This window comes from Anas platyrhynchos, chromosome 3, assembly GCF_047663525.1.
Source record: "Anas platyrhynchos isolate ZD024472 breed Pekin duck chromosome 3, IASCAAS_PekinDuck_T2T, whole genome shotgun sequence".
Taxonomy (NCBI): domain Eukaryota; kingdom Metazoa; phylum Chordata; class Aves; order Anseriformes; family Anatidae; genus Anas; species Anas platyrhynchos.
Genome location: NC_092589.1, coordinates 25,141,541 through 25,159,100, shown reverse-complemented (window position 1 = coordinate 25,159,100; position 17,560 = coordinate 25,141,541). Strand labels below are relative to the sequence as shown.

Sequence of the window (17,560 nt, the reverse complement as noted above, 5' to 3'; positions counted from 1 at the left end):
TGGATTGCAAGGCAATAAATCTTATCATTTTCCACCCTTTTTTTTCTTCAGAGTTTGCTTTGTTCTGTTAACATGGAGATGATATGAGCGTTGGGTAAATGTCTGCTTTTTGGGATGCTTCTCTTATTAATATAGGACAAAAAGAGGGAAATCAAGAACAGTGGAAGGAAGTAAAGTAGTTTCTTTGGTGGCTGTGATGAGACGCTTCTTAGAACTTAAATGTCAAATGCACCTGGAGATGAGTCTTTCCTTAGAAGAGAGATTCCACCTCATTTCTTGATGATGTAAAATGTTTTGATAATGCTGTGCATCATCATTGGAGCATGTCTTTAAAATGTTTAAGAGGAATATTTGGCATATTAAGTAGAGGCCAGGTCAAAGATTCAACAAATTATTGCAATAATGTACTAGGGTGCAAGTATAATAAGCAGGTGGTTTTCAAATGCACTATTTTAGGGGCCTAGAAAAAACTTAGGCTATGAAGAGATAGGTGGTGTTACTAGACAAGGATGAAATGCAGAAACTTTTGGTGAGATTCTCAGGAGTAAGGATCCTAAATATTTAGGGAGAAATACATCTACCTTTTAGAACAACAGGTATGTTGTTACTATCCTAAATTTAAATTTGAGGACTTGGCTATCTGTCTGTCCCCATTCCTTCACATCAAAGTATTTGTCACGCTACAGAAATATTCTGTTCTTGGGAGAGGAGCCTTTGGAGAAAGGACTGAACTACGCAGCTGGGGATTGGTGAGGGGATGAGAACATCATGGTGGCAAGTGTGGTGGTAAAAGTTATCTTTCCAGAGGAACCAATTCTCTGAAGTGATGATATTCCAAGAATGGAAAAACCTAGCTACATGTAGAGTAATATGTGGAAGGAAGGAAAAGTGTTTTCCTTGCTTGTTTGACTTGAAAAGGACGGGTGGAAACATCAGGGCTGTTAAGCGAGGAGTTGAGTTATTACAATTATTATTAAAATACTGAATCTGATGTATAATAATACCAAAATGAAGATGAATCCTTTCTTAGCCCTGTATGACACAGTCTGAGTAGTGTTCTTTTTTGAATTCAATGTTTTTGAATGAGAAATGATGATTTGTGAACTGTGGTGTTTCTTAGAGGCCCTATGTAGCGTTGCTTTCTATAGATAGACATATATATAGATATATATTGCTTTCTATAGAGGGACATCTGGTAGTTGTATCTGAATTATGCTGAGCAATCTGAGTAGTGGATCTGTCGTGTTCTTCTAGTGTTGTTTTGAGCAGGCTGCTAAAATATTAAACAATTAGTCTTTGTTCAGTTACGGGATATCAGTGCTTAGTCTAGTTGTGTAATTATATATAATTGCCATTAATATGATTTGAAATTGTTATGCAGGGACTCGCTAGCATTTATGTCTTACTTTGATGTTAAGTTTACCTTTGCTATGTGCTGTGAACTACCAGTGTTCCAGATTCTTTGTCAGGAGGAATATGAGGTTGAAAGGGGAGACATTTCTTCTGTCTTAAGCTTGGGTCTCCTTGAGTTTATTTTTTATTTCAGCTTTGTTAAGAAGCTATGTTCTTTCTCTCCTCTTGTGCTTACAGGGAGAGCAGTGGCACAATTGTGTAGACCTGCTAGTCCTTCTCTGCAGATTGTGTATTCCTTTTAGAGGAAGAAACACAGTTACATAAAGCTAAATAAAATGTAACTTAAAACATCTTAGGTAATGTAAAAAAAGCAAGCTCAAAAATACAGAATAGAAAACAGACATGTGAAACTTGAATAATTTTGCTGTTTCAGCTATATAGTGATTGTAGTGGTTGAACAAGCTGCAGCCATGGCAAAAAATTTCTCAGATAATTTTGCAAATACAGCTAAAATAATTCCAAGGCTGGACAAATCCTGAAGCCTCATATAGCAAGTTAATAAAGCTTGAGACCTATTACTAGCATCGGCAATGTGTAATTAACTGGGTCACAGACGACTGTGCTAGTAGACTTCTGCAGTTCAGATATTCTTCTAATTTTGCTGAATGCTGGAGAGCTTCCTGATTAGTATGAGATTCAGAAGAACTTTCAGCTTGCCCAGTGTAGCAGAATTGAACAGTACAAAATAATGGGAACAAAACAGCAATTAAAAACAAAACCAACCCTCAACCAAACCAGAAATAAAGACTTAAAAGATCACTGATACATTTAAAAACTGAAATAACAATAGCAAGCAAGTAATAACAGCTCACAGTATAAAAATAATGTTTTCATTTGTGCAGATTGTAAGGAATGAAAACCTGACCAATACAGAATGAAACCTTTGTGGTGATAGTTATGTCATGAGGAAGGGCTAGGTAAGACCACTAAAGGAAATGGTCTCATTCACCATACAATAACACACAATAGTCCTTAGCTGAAACGTTGACTTGTTTTTTGTTTTATTTCTGTCTTCTGTTGACAAAAATTGCTGTAATAATCTCAAGATAGTGAGTGGGTCAAAGTTGCTTGGAGAGGAGTATAAACAGAACTAAAAAGAGGCACTGTAATTGAAAATGAAGCATGAAATTATATAAAGATAGGTGGTGTGTTTTTTTTGTTTGTTTGTTTGTTTTTACATCTTGAATACAAATTACTGTGTCTATGGACTAGGCCCAGAAGTTTTCTTCTGCAACATATAATAAAGTGCTTGACCTGCAGTGTATAAGCTGTCTAGGCAATAGCAAAGTTACCCAGTAAAAATTTGTCCTGTATCATGCTGTGGTAAGTAAACTACTACTTTTCTGGACCCACGTGCAAAATGTACCTTTAGTTTTGAGTTTGTTGTTTTGAAAGAGGTAAATATGCATTGCAACTTTACAAGCATCCCAAAAAGGGACACAACTTTGGTGGAAAATAAATATCTTGTTGTAAGGTATTCTAGTTGTGTGAAGTTTTTTCATTCCTGCTGTTGCTTCATTGAAATTAACACAATTATTTTTATGTAATTTGTTAACAGGCTAGGAAAACTCCTTTAGTTTAAAAACATACTCCCCCAGTATCTGAAGCTGACTGTTTAGTTATGGTTCCAGAATTCCATGTTTCACAACTAAAGCGATAAAATACGTAAAGCAAGGTAGACCTTTTCCCACTTGGTTTAAGATATGCACTAGATGACCCTGCTTGGCAGGGAGGTTGGACCCAGGTGATCTCCAGAGGTCCCTTCTAACCTCAACGGTTCCGTGATTCTGTGAAGAATCAAATGGCATTTGCAATGTCTAGATTTAAAGTGAAGCTCAAAGATGCTATTACAACACAAATGGTTGCATGGCTAAAAATAATTTGAATATAACAGGAGGTAGCTTAATATTAAAGAACTAATGCAATGTAGCTTAAAAAAGGAAAATGACTGACTTAAGTTGCTAGGTATTTAAGCTTCTTCACATAATTATACAACAAATGGAAGACAATAGTTTTTATTTTCTCTGTGTTTCACAGAACTAACAAGAAAGCCTTGGGAAAGAACAAACACGGTGAATGGAAGCAAGTCGCCTGTTATATCCAGGTACTCCATTTTGTACCAGTAGCTATCTTTTTCTATAAGTTTGCTGTTGTTGCTCATGCTGCTAAAGATATTTGACTAAAATATCAAAAATAATACAAAGCAAAATTTTGGGGTTTAAAAGTCCTGCTATGAAACTACTTTTGACAATTTTAATTAAGAATAAAGTGTTGCTTTTGAAGAATAGTGAAAAGTGAAATTTTCAAGGTAAAAGTAAAGCAAAAAGATTACTTAATAGTTGTTGGTATATAACTTCAATAATTGTAGTATATATTTGCTTACAGAAAGGGTTAATTCTTTCTATTTCCTTACATTTTTAAGTCTGAAATTTTCCTGCAGGGGAGACCAGGTTCAGTGCTATCATTCATATATTCAGTCATAAATCTACTGAACAGTTTTCTTCTTTCTATTTCTGTGCTAATTATAGAATGTATATCTTGATATTTAAACATCTTGGTGAAATTTGATTCAGTGACAGTTTTCAGTAGTTGCTTCATAACAATCCAAAGAAACATCCTAATGAATCGAGTATTACGCATCCTTCACTGCACTGACTGGTCATTGGTAACTTGTCAACTGGAATTCCAGTTGGTACTGGGCATTATGGTAGGCATTTCAGTAATACAATTAAGTAGGCTTGTGGTTCATTTTAGTTTTCCTGTGTGTTCTGGATACAGAGGTTAAAAGGTACTGACCAGTGATAATCTGAAAAAATTACTTGAATTTCTCAAAAGACAACGGAAGAATGTGTTATACCTGAGAATATTCTGTTTGAAATTACTTCAATTCTCATTAAGATTCTGGCATGTTGGAAACAGCTATACAAGATTTGTTGGTTTGTGAAGAAAATAATTCTCTAAGTGGCATTACTTGTTGTTGAGGTTGCCATTGAGGTCTCATCAGTTCTAAAATTGTGTACTAAACACTATCAGACTATCAGTATCCATGTCTTCCAGAAATTACTAAATCCAGTAACTTAAAATCTCTCCAGCCTTGATTCTGATTGCTTGTATTGTGGGTCTCTTTTCATTTGTTCATTTGTTTTTGTTTGGTTTGGTTTTGCTTTGTCAAAAAAAAAAAAGGTAACATTGGTGGTGATGTCCTCCCTGTTCTACTGCCAGTGTAACAAAATACTGCTTCACAAACTTTGCCTTGATTTCTTCTTCCTACACCTACCTGATAGATCTTACATGCTTTAACAGAGGTCTCTAGCTTTCAAGCAGATTAAGGTATAAATACATGATATTGAGGGGGAACTCAATAATCACAGAAATAATTTTGTAAGGAATCCTGAAGAGATTTAGAGCATTTTATATTTCATTATTTGAGGTATTTGCTGACCTGACCATTTGGGCATAGATTCTCCTATTCTCAGCATACTTAAAAATGTAGAAAGAATTACAAATGTTTTGAGACTTCTCTTGAGATGTATTAAGAAAATCTCTCCATCGGGCTTTTTCCTTTATCATGTTGAAGATGTTGATAGACTGATAATTCAGACTAATTAGAGTCTTGGTGAGTGTATGCTCTATAAGCACTTAAATAAGGAATTCTTTGTTTAATCAAATATCAATATTCAATTCCAGTGTTGTCATAACCTCCTGGAAGGTTCCATAGCATATATTGTAAAAACTGCAGATAAAAGTTTTCCAAGAAAGAAAAGGTGTTAATAGAAGGCTCTCTTAAATATCCTTGCATTTTTTCTAAATTCTCTGAAGTTGACAACTCTATCTCTGTGAGCAGATTGTTAAGGTTCTTTGAGTGAGTTAGTCAAAGGGTGCTGCTACTTGAAACACTAATACCATGTTTGCCAGCAAGGGGGGATATCTTTCACCTATTAAGCCTAGAAAACCTGCTCCTGACCTATACAGAGTGAACGTGGTCATTTATGAGGATTAAATAAAGCGTGCTTACAAAAATGGCAAGTAAGCAATATTTTCTCTTGAGAGCTTCCAAGTAATTAGACAAAGGATTTGTTATTCAGAATGAATGTTATAAATCAATACTATCCTATTAAAAATAAACCCTTTTTTTCTAGTGCAGATTTTTAAGTATTGAACTACATCTTTTTCATATTTCCTGATATGTTCAAAATAGAACTCCTGGAACACAATCAGTGAGGCTCCATTGTATTTAAGGTTTTAAAACTGAACATAATTAAGGTCTTTTATAGCTTGTTAAGGTAGTGTTTCTCCCCTACTCATAGACGGGAATCTCCATGGAAAAACCTGCTTGTTTCTGAAAACAGGCTCTATGATTCATTAAACAGGTATTATCCTGTTAGGATTTGAGACTTTTTAATGATTAAAATCTTTCTTACTTTCTTACATTTTTTAATTATTTATTTTACCAATCCAAGGGTGGACTTTTTCTACATAGGTTGGTAATCACCACATGCATGATCAGGTTCCTCTTTGTATTTCGTTTGTCCAGTTAAGCCCATTTTTGGAACGTTTTTGGATGGTTCTGAAGGCAAATTGAAGTGGTTTAAGAACCAGTTTTGAATTAGAAATAAATACTAGATTTCTGTTAGTCACCACCTGTGAAGGTCCAAATTCTTGTTGGGTATGCCATGATCGAACATTCTGTAACATCCTGAGGAATTTTTCAGAAATGTAAGCTTAGATATACAGGAATAGCAGGTAATTTTCCAAGTGAATTTTCATGTCTTGCTGCCACAGATTATGTAAAGATAAATAGATTTTGCCTGACATAAGCATATGAAAAAATAAAGGAATCATTAAACATAAATTAATGTTTCAATTGGGAGAGTATTCACAAATTTTAAAATAACTATTTTAAACTGTAGTTCCTGTAGTGGTACAAAAATTTTGCAAAAAATATTGACATTTAAAGCCTTTGGGTTTTAAGAGCTTTCTGCAGCTAAACTTCATAGAGCTTTGGATTTATTTTTTTTTGAACACTTTGAATTATTGAATCAAATTCCACCTTCATTTTTCATCAATTACTCACTGTGGTGAATACTTAATCTTTTGTATAAGAAGTTCCCCTTTGAGATACTTATCTTGGGTGGCGTATTCTGCATGTTGGCATGAATAAAATCTTTATCTTGCATGTTTGTTTTAAGGTGCTTTAGGGATTACAAAGGTTGCCTCACTGTCCTGCTAGGCAATGCTATGAAAAACCACACGGGAGTGCTCTGTAGCCATTTTAGGACTAATGGTTGGGATGTTTCATTTGCTAATTTTCAGTAGCTAATGTCTGTCTTAATGGCAACTGCATTCACCATGAATCTTTTCTCTGAGCAAACTGGAGAAGGAAAAGGATAATCTGGGTAGAGAGGAAGTTAGATTTGACTGAGATAATTAACTTATCTAGTTTACAAGTTGAGGTCTTTCATACTTGGATGAATGAAGAATTTCTTGCAGGACTTCTTAAAAAAAATAAAAAATAAAAATGAATATATTCCTACAACTGAGAGGTCAAGTTTTTAAGAAGGCTATCCTGTTATACATCTAGACAGGTATTTCACTATAGGAATATATGAAATAAGATTGGCAGAGCTACCTTTTTGTTGTAAAGATTTTGAGCAAAGCAAGCAGCAGTCTGTTTGTAGAGATACGTTCTTTAAAGTACAAGTAATTTTATTAAAATACTCAAATATGTTCTTGTTTGAATTCTTTTAATAAAACATTCAGTAGATCCCTGCTATCTCTTGTCAGGAATAGCTTTGGGGAGGAAACTGATTCTTTTTTTTTTTTATTTCAGTCTAGTTGGGTAAATGCTATAATGCCCTAGTATATGGGAACAAAGAGACAGTTAATGATCAGAAACAATATAAGGAGAGTCTGAAAAACTCACACTGTTCTGCTTGGAGTCAGTCTGTGTTTGCGCTTTCAGGTATAAACTGCAAAAGTAGCATTCTAAACATCAGGTATGTGAAGCAGCAGCACTTGCCAAAGTTCCCGTCTTGATTTTTATTTTGACCAAGGAATTATTTCCTAAGGAACTTAGCACTGTCAGTATCTAGAGATTTTTGTAAAAGATCCCAAACTGTGGTTTATCTTCATAGCATTAGCACACACTGGTGATCTTCTTACGGCTACAAGGTGAATTCTGTTTTCCAGGTGCTTCTACGATAAAGTTATTTAATATTTCTTATTCTATCTTAATCCATGGATTGTGTATTTCATTTCAGTGTGTTTCAAGTCCAGTAATGTTAGCAGTGTCTCTTTTGGAACTTGTTTAATTGTATTCTGATCCCATGTGAAGAATAGAGCTGGTGGCATAACAATGTTCCTGCACCTACTTTGACGCAAAGTCCATCAGCGAAGGGACAGTTAAACACTGCTTTTGCTGACTCTGTTTTGCATGACTAATTATTGGCAGTTTTTTTCCTACATGGATGCAACAGGACTTCACATAAACAACTTGTCAGTGCACAGAATTAGTCGCAAAGCTTTAAAAACAAGTATTAAGAGTTTTCTACCACTTGCACCAGAGTTCTTGCCTTCAAAAAAAAAAAAAAAAAAGAAAGAAAAAAGAGGATGTATAAATTTAAAATGCTGTCACCAGGTTACTTGGTAGCTATGAGTTTGTATTAGAATGATGCCAGTGTGATAAATGTTACTGTATATAGGTTGCGTGGAAAAAACTCTTGTCACGTGCTGTGTCTTTGTTTTTCACACTGAGAACCAATAAGAGGTGAAAGTATGGAGAGTACAAGCCTGAGGAAGTTTCTGTAGTATCAAAATGACAATTAAGTGTGCATCTCCTTTTCTGTTCAGAGTTGCACTTGGAGTGTTTTTCTTCTGTTAGCAAATAAGAAAATAGCCTGTCAAATTTTAAGTCATCAAGACCATCAGGAATGAGGCTCATTCTGCTATTATTGAAAAAATAGAGCGTAATCAAACTATTTCTTCATGGATAAACTACTATCTTTTAAGGGAAGATGAGTGAGACCTGAAAGTACTGATTTTGTTTAAAAAATAAGTATATTATAGGGGTTCATTTTTTTTTTTTTGAGTGAGAGCACAGCTTGTTTGTGCTAGATGAATAATTTTCCATTTATCTGGGCATTTTTAAAGCAATGGATACATTGCTTTGTGTCCCTCATGTACTGAAATAAGATCCTGTGCATGGGAAAGAAAGTAAGAAGCATAACTGTACCTTTCCTGCTGGTTTATTTTTTTCCTGTGTCTGGTCACCTTCCAGCTTAACAAAAAAAAGGTCGTACCTTCAAGTAACAAATCTTGAAAAATGCAGTGTTTAATTAATTCCTCCTATGTAAGAATTTGTAAGTGAGAAACTGAATGTAAGCCAGGCTTTTTGTTCAGTGACACCACGTATATGGGCAGTGAAATAGAACCCAGTTTATTATACCTTTACCCTACCCTTAAATTCTACATCTGATGATAATTCTAACAGTGGGGAAACATCTTGAAATTAACTGTCAGCAATTTTTTTACAAGCATTTTTTCTTTATCCTTTTATAGAGTCACAGAGATTGTTAGGATGTAAAAAGCAACTAAGAACAGCAGAACATTCCTTCCTCTTTGTCTGATGCCAGCCAGCCATTCGTGTTTTAGAGAACCATTCTCTGTTTCTGCTGTTAGCATCTAGCTTCTGTCTCTGCTTATAGCTGTGCATATGGAAGGCCCTTTGGAAGTGTAGTTAAGTACGTGAATCTGAAAGTTGCACATTGTATAAACAGGGGATCAGAAAAAGGGAGATGACATGGTTGAGAATCCTCTTATTTTGGAACATGTTTTAAGAATGCAGGATAATCTCTGTAGGCAAGTTTCAATGTCTTAGGAGAGTAACCAAACATTAGAACCAACATGTCAGAACTTCCTCAAACATTATATGATAAAACTTGCTGCCATTACAGTGTCTTTGAGTATTTGTTTTCAGCAGCTTTACAATGCATGGAATAACATAGGAAGGGACCTCTGGAAGCTATCTATTCCCGATGCATTCTCAAAGCAGGAATTAGATAAGGTTATTCACCCTTGCCATGCTGAATTCTCAGTCTTCAAGGGTGATGCCACACACCACATGCTTTTAGGTTGCAGTATCAACATGCACTCATTAAGAGGGAGTGCTTCTTTCAGAGAGCCTTTTCTGAGATACGTAGTTTTAAAGGGGAAAATGAAAAGTATTTGACATTCAAAGGAGATCAGTTTTTCATTAACACCATAAAAACATCGGAAACCACTGACAATGAAATATGTCTGCAAGTTGAATTGTTCTTGTTTTGAACTAATAACTTATTCCTATGGTGATTAATATTTCCAGTGCGTGGAAAATGTTCTTGGTTGTTGGTTTCCATTCTGTGTGGTATTTTGGGTCTAATTTTTTTTCTGTTTTTCTTTTCATATTTTTAATATTGTTTTGATAGATGAATATTAGCAAGGTTGATGGAGATGTATTATGTATGTTGTAATAATGAGTGACCAGTAACTTACTGATTTGTTTTTGTACTGCAGACCAAAATCTACACCAACGGGGCAACCCAGTGCCAATGGAGTACAGTCAGAAGGTCTAGATTATGACAGATTGAAGCAGGTACATATATCATGCTTTGTATAAAAAACTTGGGTATTAGGATCTGGAGCTCTCAAATACCAGTTTTGAACTGTTCTATTAACTAGTTCCAAACTTCAGTAATTATTTAATTATTAGTAGTTACTTTTTCCCAAACTTACTTCAGTATTCTTAGGAGCTATAACTGTATGATGCCTGCTTACACAGCCCCATTACTTTCTCCCAGATGCTTGTTCCTGCTTTTGCATTACACAGAATACACAAGATGGTGTTGATAATACAGATAGAACTGGTAAAATTAGTTTGCTTGGAAAACCTTTCTTTCCCCTCTCCCCCCTCCCAAAACAAAGACTGCTCTACCTACCAAAGTATAACTTTTTTTAAAAATCAGAGTTGAGCACTTGTGGTCATGAGCTTGGTGATGAAATAGCATCCAGTGGTATCACATTTTCTGTCTGTCTATATACTGGCTATCCGTAGAAATGAGCCTTGTGTGAAGGAAGGCTCCTGTTAGATTAGCAAAACATGTTACAGGATGCTTTGGAAAACTTTTCTAACACTTACCTGTACATGACAATTATTTGCCAAGCATACCATAATCTGAGCAACAAAAACCTCAGCGACAGATCTGTCACTTGTGTCAAGGCAGGAGACATCACTTAACAGTATTTCTAATATTTAGACTAAGACCTCCCATGCTAGATGGAAGGCAGTTCCTCATACGAACCCTTGCAGGAGCAAGTGGATTTAATTTACCTTTGTTCCTCCAGCTACTAAGAAGTCTGCCTTTGAGGCCATATGATCATCTTTGCTGACTGTAGGTGATGTCTTTTCATGCAAGATTCTCTTTAGAGAGTGGCAGATATCTGGGATGTAGGGATGATGTTGATCTGAGAATGTTTCTATGAGGTGCTCCATGTTCTCCACCAAAGACAATAAGATAGTACTACTGTATATTTTTTCTCTGTAATGCTTCATAATGCCTCTGCTAATATTCGGGTTGTTCAGGGAATGTATGTTCTTTCTGGCTCAAAAAACAAAAACAAAAAACACCCCACCATTTCGGATGTTAACACAGATAGATTCCCTGTGGGTTATTTTGAGTCTTGTATGAGGAAATGCAGTTTTCTATTTTCTAGGAACTGTTCCAACCAGATGGTAAAAAAAAAAAAAAAAAAAAAAAAGGTCTGCACTCTGTGCAAATATGATTTTTTTTGCTATTGTCCTGGAAAGAGACATCTTTCACTTCATAATCCTTGTTAGCTAAATAAAAGTCTGGGGTTGTAGTGTCTGTTCTGGAGATAAAACAGGTGCTCCTCAAATTTTATGGAGGATTTTCAGCACTCATGCTACAACTTGCAGATAGCAGTCTGGATGATTTTATGATGTTGTCAGTGGTTCTTTTGAGTTGAAGTCTGTGTAGATCCTGTAATCTCATAAAGTTCAGATGTACCAAATTTCCAGCAGTCTGAGTCTAGATGGCTAGGTTGTTTAGGGTGGATTGTTTTGTCTTCGGACAAAATGGGCAGTTACAATGAAGTATATGACACATTGCAAGTGCTTTCTTGTGCTTCATAGCAGCTTGTTGGCATATCCATTCTCTAGCGGGAGGAATGCAACTCTTCCCACCTTCTCCAGGAGCTTAAATTGCATGAGGGTACCCCTTAAGCTTTGATGCTGTTACTTGAAGACAGGGTTCATGCATATATGGTGTGTGTATGTGTTTGAGGAACATCGAAAAAATGTCTAGTATTGCACATTAGTATTCTAATTGTGTTGAAAAGCTGAAAAAGAGCTGAATATTAAAATTGAAATCTTTTGGATGTGTTTACTGATGATTACTGTTTTGCCTGGGATGAGACTGTACTTTTCAGAAACAGACAGTACTTCCCACTCAGATTTCAAAAGCATTTTCTTAAAATAATTATCCCAAATCAGATATACAGAAGGCTGCAGAAGAAATTGGTAGCATTTAACTCAGTCATTTTGATTAGGTTAAATTCCAGTTTGTGACTGGGGCTAACTTGATAACTTGATCCCATATTTTTTTCCCTTTGAATGTTTTCTTGGCCTTTTTCTTTTTTAAATTAGATTTCTTTGCATTGCATATGAGCTTTCATCTATGATAAAGCTCCCTTATTTTAAAGGGATGATCCTATTATTATTTAGCAATTATATTAGTGCAATATTCTAACTTAAGTATTTCCCTTCTTTAATAAGTACTATTGAAATCAATTTATAAGACATACTTTTTTAATATTATTCTTTAAATTTTATCTTCAGTAAGAATATTTTATGAATGCTTTAGATTTTGGGGATTAATTTCTTAAGATAAAGGGTGGAATATAAATTTCAGAACTGTTACAGGTCAATTGAAGGCTAGAATAATATTGCATTTCTCTCAGTAGAAAGCTAGATGTTCCAAAACTAATCTATTACTCTGACACCATAGGATATTTTAGATGAAATGAGAAAGGAGTTAACGAAATTAAAGGAGGAACTCATTGATGGTAAGTATCAATTTATTTTGTTATTGTTGAGTCTCAGAGCAAGTAATTTTTAAGCTGTACCAAAATGTAAGCTTGGTATGTTTTTATTCTGAGAATCAAATATTGGAAAATATAGACTTGTTGATAGGCACAAATGAAAGAATGCCAATGGACTATGGGGACAAGGGTTCACAGGTCGAGATGAGGACAGTCTAAAGGGAAAAAGAAAAACAGGCAAAGGCTGCATGGAAGCAAAAAAATATATATATTCCCTGCTTCCCACTAGCAAACAATATTCGGCCACATCTTGGGAAGCAGGGCCTTGACAGACATTGTGGTTGTTAGGACAGGTTTTTATAACGAGAGTTCCCCTTCTTCTTCCCCTTCCTCAGCTTTTATTGCTGAGCGTGAATTGATATGGCTTGGAATATCTTTTGGTCAGTTTAGGTCAGCTGCCCTGGCAATGTGTTCTCCCCACCTCTTGCCCACCCACAGCCTTTTAGCTTTGTGGTGTTTTGGAGGCAGCCTTGATGCTGTGCCAGCACTGCTCAGCAACAGACAAACCATTGGTGGGATGTACAGAGCACAGCACTGTATGGGCTGATGTGGGGAAAGTTAACTCCATCACAGCCAGACCCAGTACAATGCCAGACCTGCTCTTACTGGTATACTGTGTCTTATTTCTTCTCCTCTGTTTTTTTTTTTTTTTTTTAGTGATTTGACACCAAGTGTCATTTTTTGAATATGTGCTCTGAGACATTTTTTATATCGTGGTTGTAAACGGGCTATTTTTATAATTAAAATAATCCAGGGCTGCTGGGATGCATATTTCAAAACTGATAATATTCACTATGGTTATGTTTCCAGCTTCCAGTCTTCTAATGTTTGTCTTTAACGTAAGATTCAAGTAAAAATAATTTTCACAGTTTTCATTTTTATTTTAACAGAAGATATTTTATTAAGTAGTCTTCCGTAGTTATGGGAAATTATTTAGGAATAATCATCTTTAAGATCGATGAATCAAGAAGTAAATAAAACTGTGTGAGTGTTAATGTTTTGTTTCATTTTTACTGCTTTGTGGATTGTACCAAAATGAAGTATGGTCATATTGAAACTGGTACCACAACTGGTAAAATAGTAAATGTCATTAACAGATGTGGTAGAAAGAGCTGACTGGTTTTGCACCACAATGCAGTGCTTTGCCCTATACTTAAATCAGTAACTGTTTCATAAAATACTTTTTCTTCATTAATATTTTGACTATGCTGTGTACTACAGCCTTTTGGATAATACGATGCAAACAGTGTATGGCCCAGAGGCTATTCCTAAACTGCAATAAATAAGCCCACACACATGCTCCTTGGTATCTCAGTGGTAGACTTGCTGGAGGTGTAGAACTGAAAAAATAAAAAATTAATGAAAACCTAATAGGAGTGAAAAGCATTCTGCCTAGCTGAGACTGACACTTGCCTTTAACCACACAAGAGGCATATTACATGGAGACTATTCCTTTTCTGAGACGTTTTAGTAGGATGAACTTTCTTTAAGAGGTTAGTTGTGAATTCTGGCTTTCTTCCTTGACTTGAAATGTTTGATTTGTTAATTTCTCTCTCTTTCTTTCCAGCTATCAGGCAGGAACTGAGCAAGTCGAATACTGCATAGAAAGACTAGTACTAAGCCGATGTGACTCTTTAACTTGACATAAAACTGACTACGTTTTGTGAGCTGTTAGAAGAAAATGGAGACAGACACTTGGAAGGAGGGAGAAACAACATATTCTGAAAAGCTTCAGGCACATCACTCTGGTGATACGCTATTTTCCTCCTAGTTTGCAGCTTTTTTCTGACCTTTACAGCAAGGTGGAAAAGAGTCTTAAAGTTACTGTAATGATTGTGCAGAATTTCCTACGCCTATCAGACAAGATCACAGTGCTTTGAAGTATACTCATGACAAGATAAAATTGCACATGTTTCAGAATTTGTTGTTACACAAAACAAACAAACAGGGAAAAGCTTGGGAAGGCTTTTCAGAGAGGTTTTCTTTATTAATGAAGGATTTAGCAAGTTATACTGTTGTACTTCAAATGAATCTCAGGTTTGTCTTCCTATCATATCTGATATTTCCATGAATAATTTAAAAGATCAGATGTGTATAAGTTCAGTTCACAAAATAATGGAATGATTAGAAATATGTGCTTTTTAAGGGCAGTATTTGTAAGTGAATGACCTAGACAGGGATCACATGTTGAGTTTTTGGAATTTTATGATAGGAAGCCTCTCTAGTTAGCCTTCATGCAATTTTATAGGAAAAAAAAAAAAGCAAATACAGTCCAGAGTTTAAAGATGTAGATGCCTTCCTACATTGTTACAATGCTTTACCAAATCTAAGACTTCTACATAATGCGAATCAGCAGTCAAATGTAAATCATTAGTATGTTGTAGATTTACAGTAGATTTTTGGGCTTTTTTTAGATTTATGCATGTGGACATTTTTGTAATGTAACACAACACAGCTTTTTAATTAAAAGAAAAATTGCATGTCACAGATATTAAGTAGCCTTTTTATTTTTAAGGCTTAATTTATGCCCAGAAAAATGTGGGATGAGGGAGGGGGAAGGCGACACATTTTTATTACTTTCTACACTTTTTCTTCATCTTACATGCATGTGTAATAATGAGGAAAATGTGACTTTTATCAGTAACCATGTTAATGGAACCAGGTACTTAATCCTTTTTTATATCTTTTTTTTTTTAGTTTTATATTTGAAATTCAGTAATACTTCCGTAATGGTTCTGAAACTCCCATGTGAATCTAACTCACTTCTTGGCAAGAGAACAAACACTTAGACATCTGAATTGCTGAGGATGCACCTGTATAAGTGCATTGTTCTTTATCTTTTTACCATGACCTTCTGCTTCACGGTTTTCTGAGACTACTTTTTTGATTGCTTAATGAAACAAGACAAGAGTTAGTTGCATTAGAATAATGGAGCATGAGGTCACAGTAAATGTCCCCTTCTTCTAATTTATCTGCCACTTTCCTTGGGTGAGGGATGGGGAGGGGGGCACAACATAAAAACAAGTGTAAAAACAGCTGCTCCAATACCCAAACTCTGGAAAACGTAAGTGGTATGTCATTGGTTTCAGTCAATAAATCGGGAATTTTTTGGGGGAGAGATGACGCCCTTCTATTTCCCTAGATTTTCAGTTTTTGTTTGTAATTGTTTTAATGTGGTACAGTTCAGTGGCACATAAATTCTGTGAATGGGATCTGTAGTGCTTTTGGAAAAACAATACAGATCAAAATCTTCCCATTTCTTTTGCACTAACAATTTCTCTGAGCCGTACCAGTGCCATGTTTGCTTTGTGTTCTGTGCTGTTCCAAAAGAAAAGTTTACTTTCAACTTTTGGAGAGGTTACTGTACATGCAGCTCCATCCTTAGGACAAATGCTTTCAATAACATACTGTCTTAAGTGCTGAACACCAAAGTAAAGCAGCACTTAGTGCTTTCAAAAGGCTTAAAATGGAATTTTTTTCTCCAAACATTTCCTGTTTCTATACCTTCAAAGTCTGAGAGAAGATGAAAGTGGAAATATTGACCAACTGAATTAATGAATCATTAAAAAAAAAAAAAAAGATTTTCCTGCATGCGTTTATTGAAGGCATTAAAAAAAAAAAATCCATAGTGAGCTTGTAAAGTACTGTTTTACTCAAAATAAGAGGAGGCATTTTCATCTTTGTTAATGTAACTTTATTTTACATGGACGTTTTCAGCATTAAGGAAGTTTTATCCTTGTCAGAAATCATGTTTGATTTGTTTATAGGAGAGTTCAGGAGTAGCATAGTGGAATAGTGTGAATGGGTATAAGTGGTCCAAAACTAAATGATGAACTACTAGATTTTGCAAGGAACTGGCTTATGCACTAAACGTTTTGTGCCTTGGTCTAAAATTAACATGATTTCTGTTTAAAAGAAAAAGGAACAGATGTCTTCTTTTGTGCTGCTTCTACATACATAATTTCTATAATCCCAAATTGCTGAATTGGTTCTTTCCAGAAAATCTGATTGAGTTAAAGATAACTGTAAACATCTCCTGTCATACTGACAGTTGCAACATTTTCAGAGATTTCAGTATTGAAAATGAACTACAGAAGCTAAGATTATTTTGCTTACTGGTAACTAAGTTCTTTGAAAACCATATTGTGGTGGTTCTGTGCTTTTGTACAATGGATGTCTTAAACTGAGGACAGTTTAGGGGATCCTTTCTAATTCCAGGAAAGCGTTGCTTTTCTCAACACTGTGATCTGATCTGTGATAAATCTGTACTATATACAAGTGGCTAACAAGTCAACCACAAACTGAATGTAAAAATCTTAGTGCTGGTGCTGAAATCTCTTCAGACAGTCATAATGATTTCCAGTTCATTGTTTTAAAAAGTTATCGAGCATCAAGTGTCAATCAAAAACTGAAGATGATCACTAATGAATGTTGAATTTTCATGCATTTAGGTTTACCTTCCTTTTAGTTTCTCAGTTCATTCTCTGCTATTTTTACCATATTGTGTCATTTTAAATTTCTTACATGCTAACGTTTTGTTTGAGCGAATGAAATAAAATTGCAATATATACATGTTGCCACCATTTCTTTATGGAACTTCATAGAATATCATACATTTACTACTACAATTCTCAAACTTTAATGACTGTGATAATTCCTTAATCTGTGATTTCCCCACTCATTTGTTTTTCCTTTGGCAGATTTGATAAAGAACATTAAATACCTTACAAAGAATGTAACTGCACTGGCCATGTAACATTCATGAATGATACCTACTGTACATATATCAAATCCATTTTAAGTGTGTGATTTTATTTACATTCTAACAAGGCACACTTTGTTCTATGTGTCCACAGAGAACTCAGAAGGGAGGGACAGGGAGAAACTTGGGATAAAGTAGCTACAATGAGTCCAGCTTTCTCTTGTTGCTTTTATGTTAATTACTTATTTTCAATACTAGTAATAAAAACCTACCATGGAAGATCAGTATAGC

The 17,560-nt window shown here is 35.1% G+C and overlaps 1 protein-coding gene across 18 annotated transcripts in view; it reads left to right on the top strand.

Annotated features, from left to right (window-relative positions):
• The window catches only part of ENAH (ENAH actin regulator), a 111,017-nt gene extending 93,880 nt beyond the window's left edge, over positions 1 to 17,137 (top strand). For 10 of the 18 annotated variants that reach the window (XM_072035545.1, XM_072035548.1, XM_072035549.1 and 7 more), the window contains 5 exons: positions 3,451 to 3,517; positions 5,721 to 5,783; positions 9,964 to 10,042; positions 12,474 to 12,531; positions 14,135 to 17,137. In XM_072035545.1, coding sequence (XP_071891646.1) covers positions 3,451 to 3,517; positions 5,721 to 5,783; positions 9,964 to 10,042; positions 12,474 to 12,531; positions 14,135 to 14,172 — 305 coding nt within the window. In that variant the 3' untranslated portion in view covers positions 14,173 to 17,137. The remainder of the gene's footprint in view (positions 1 to 3,450; positions 3,518 to 5,720; positions 5,784 to 9,963; positions 10,043 to 12,473; positions 12,532 to 14,134) is intronic. The other 8 variants (XM_072035550.1, XM_038175886.2, XM_038175888.2 and 5 more) reach the window with 1 other exon arrangement.
• The last annotated feature ends 423 nt before the right edge of the window (positions 17,138 to 17,560 follow it).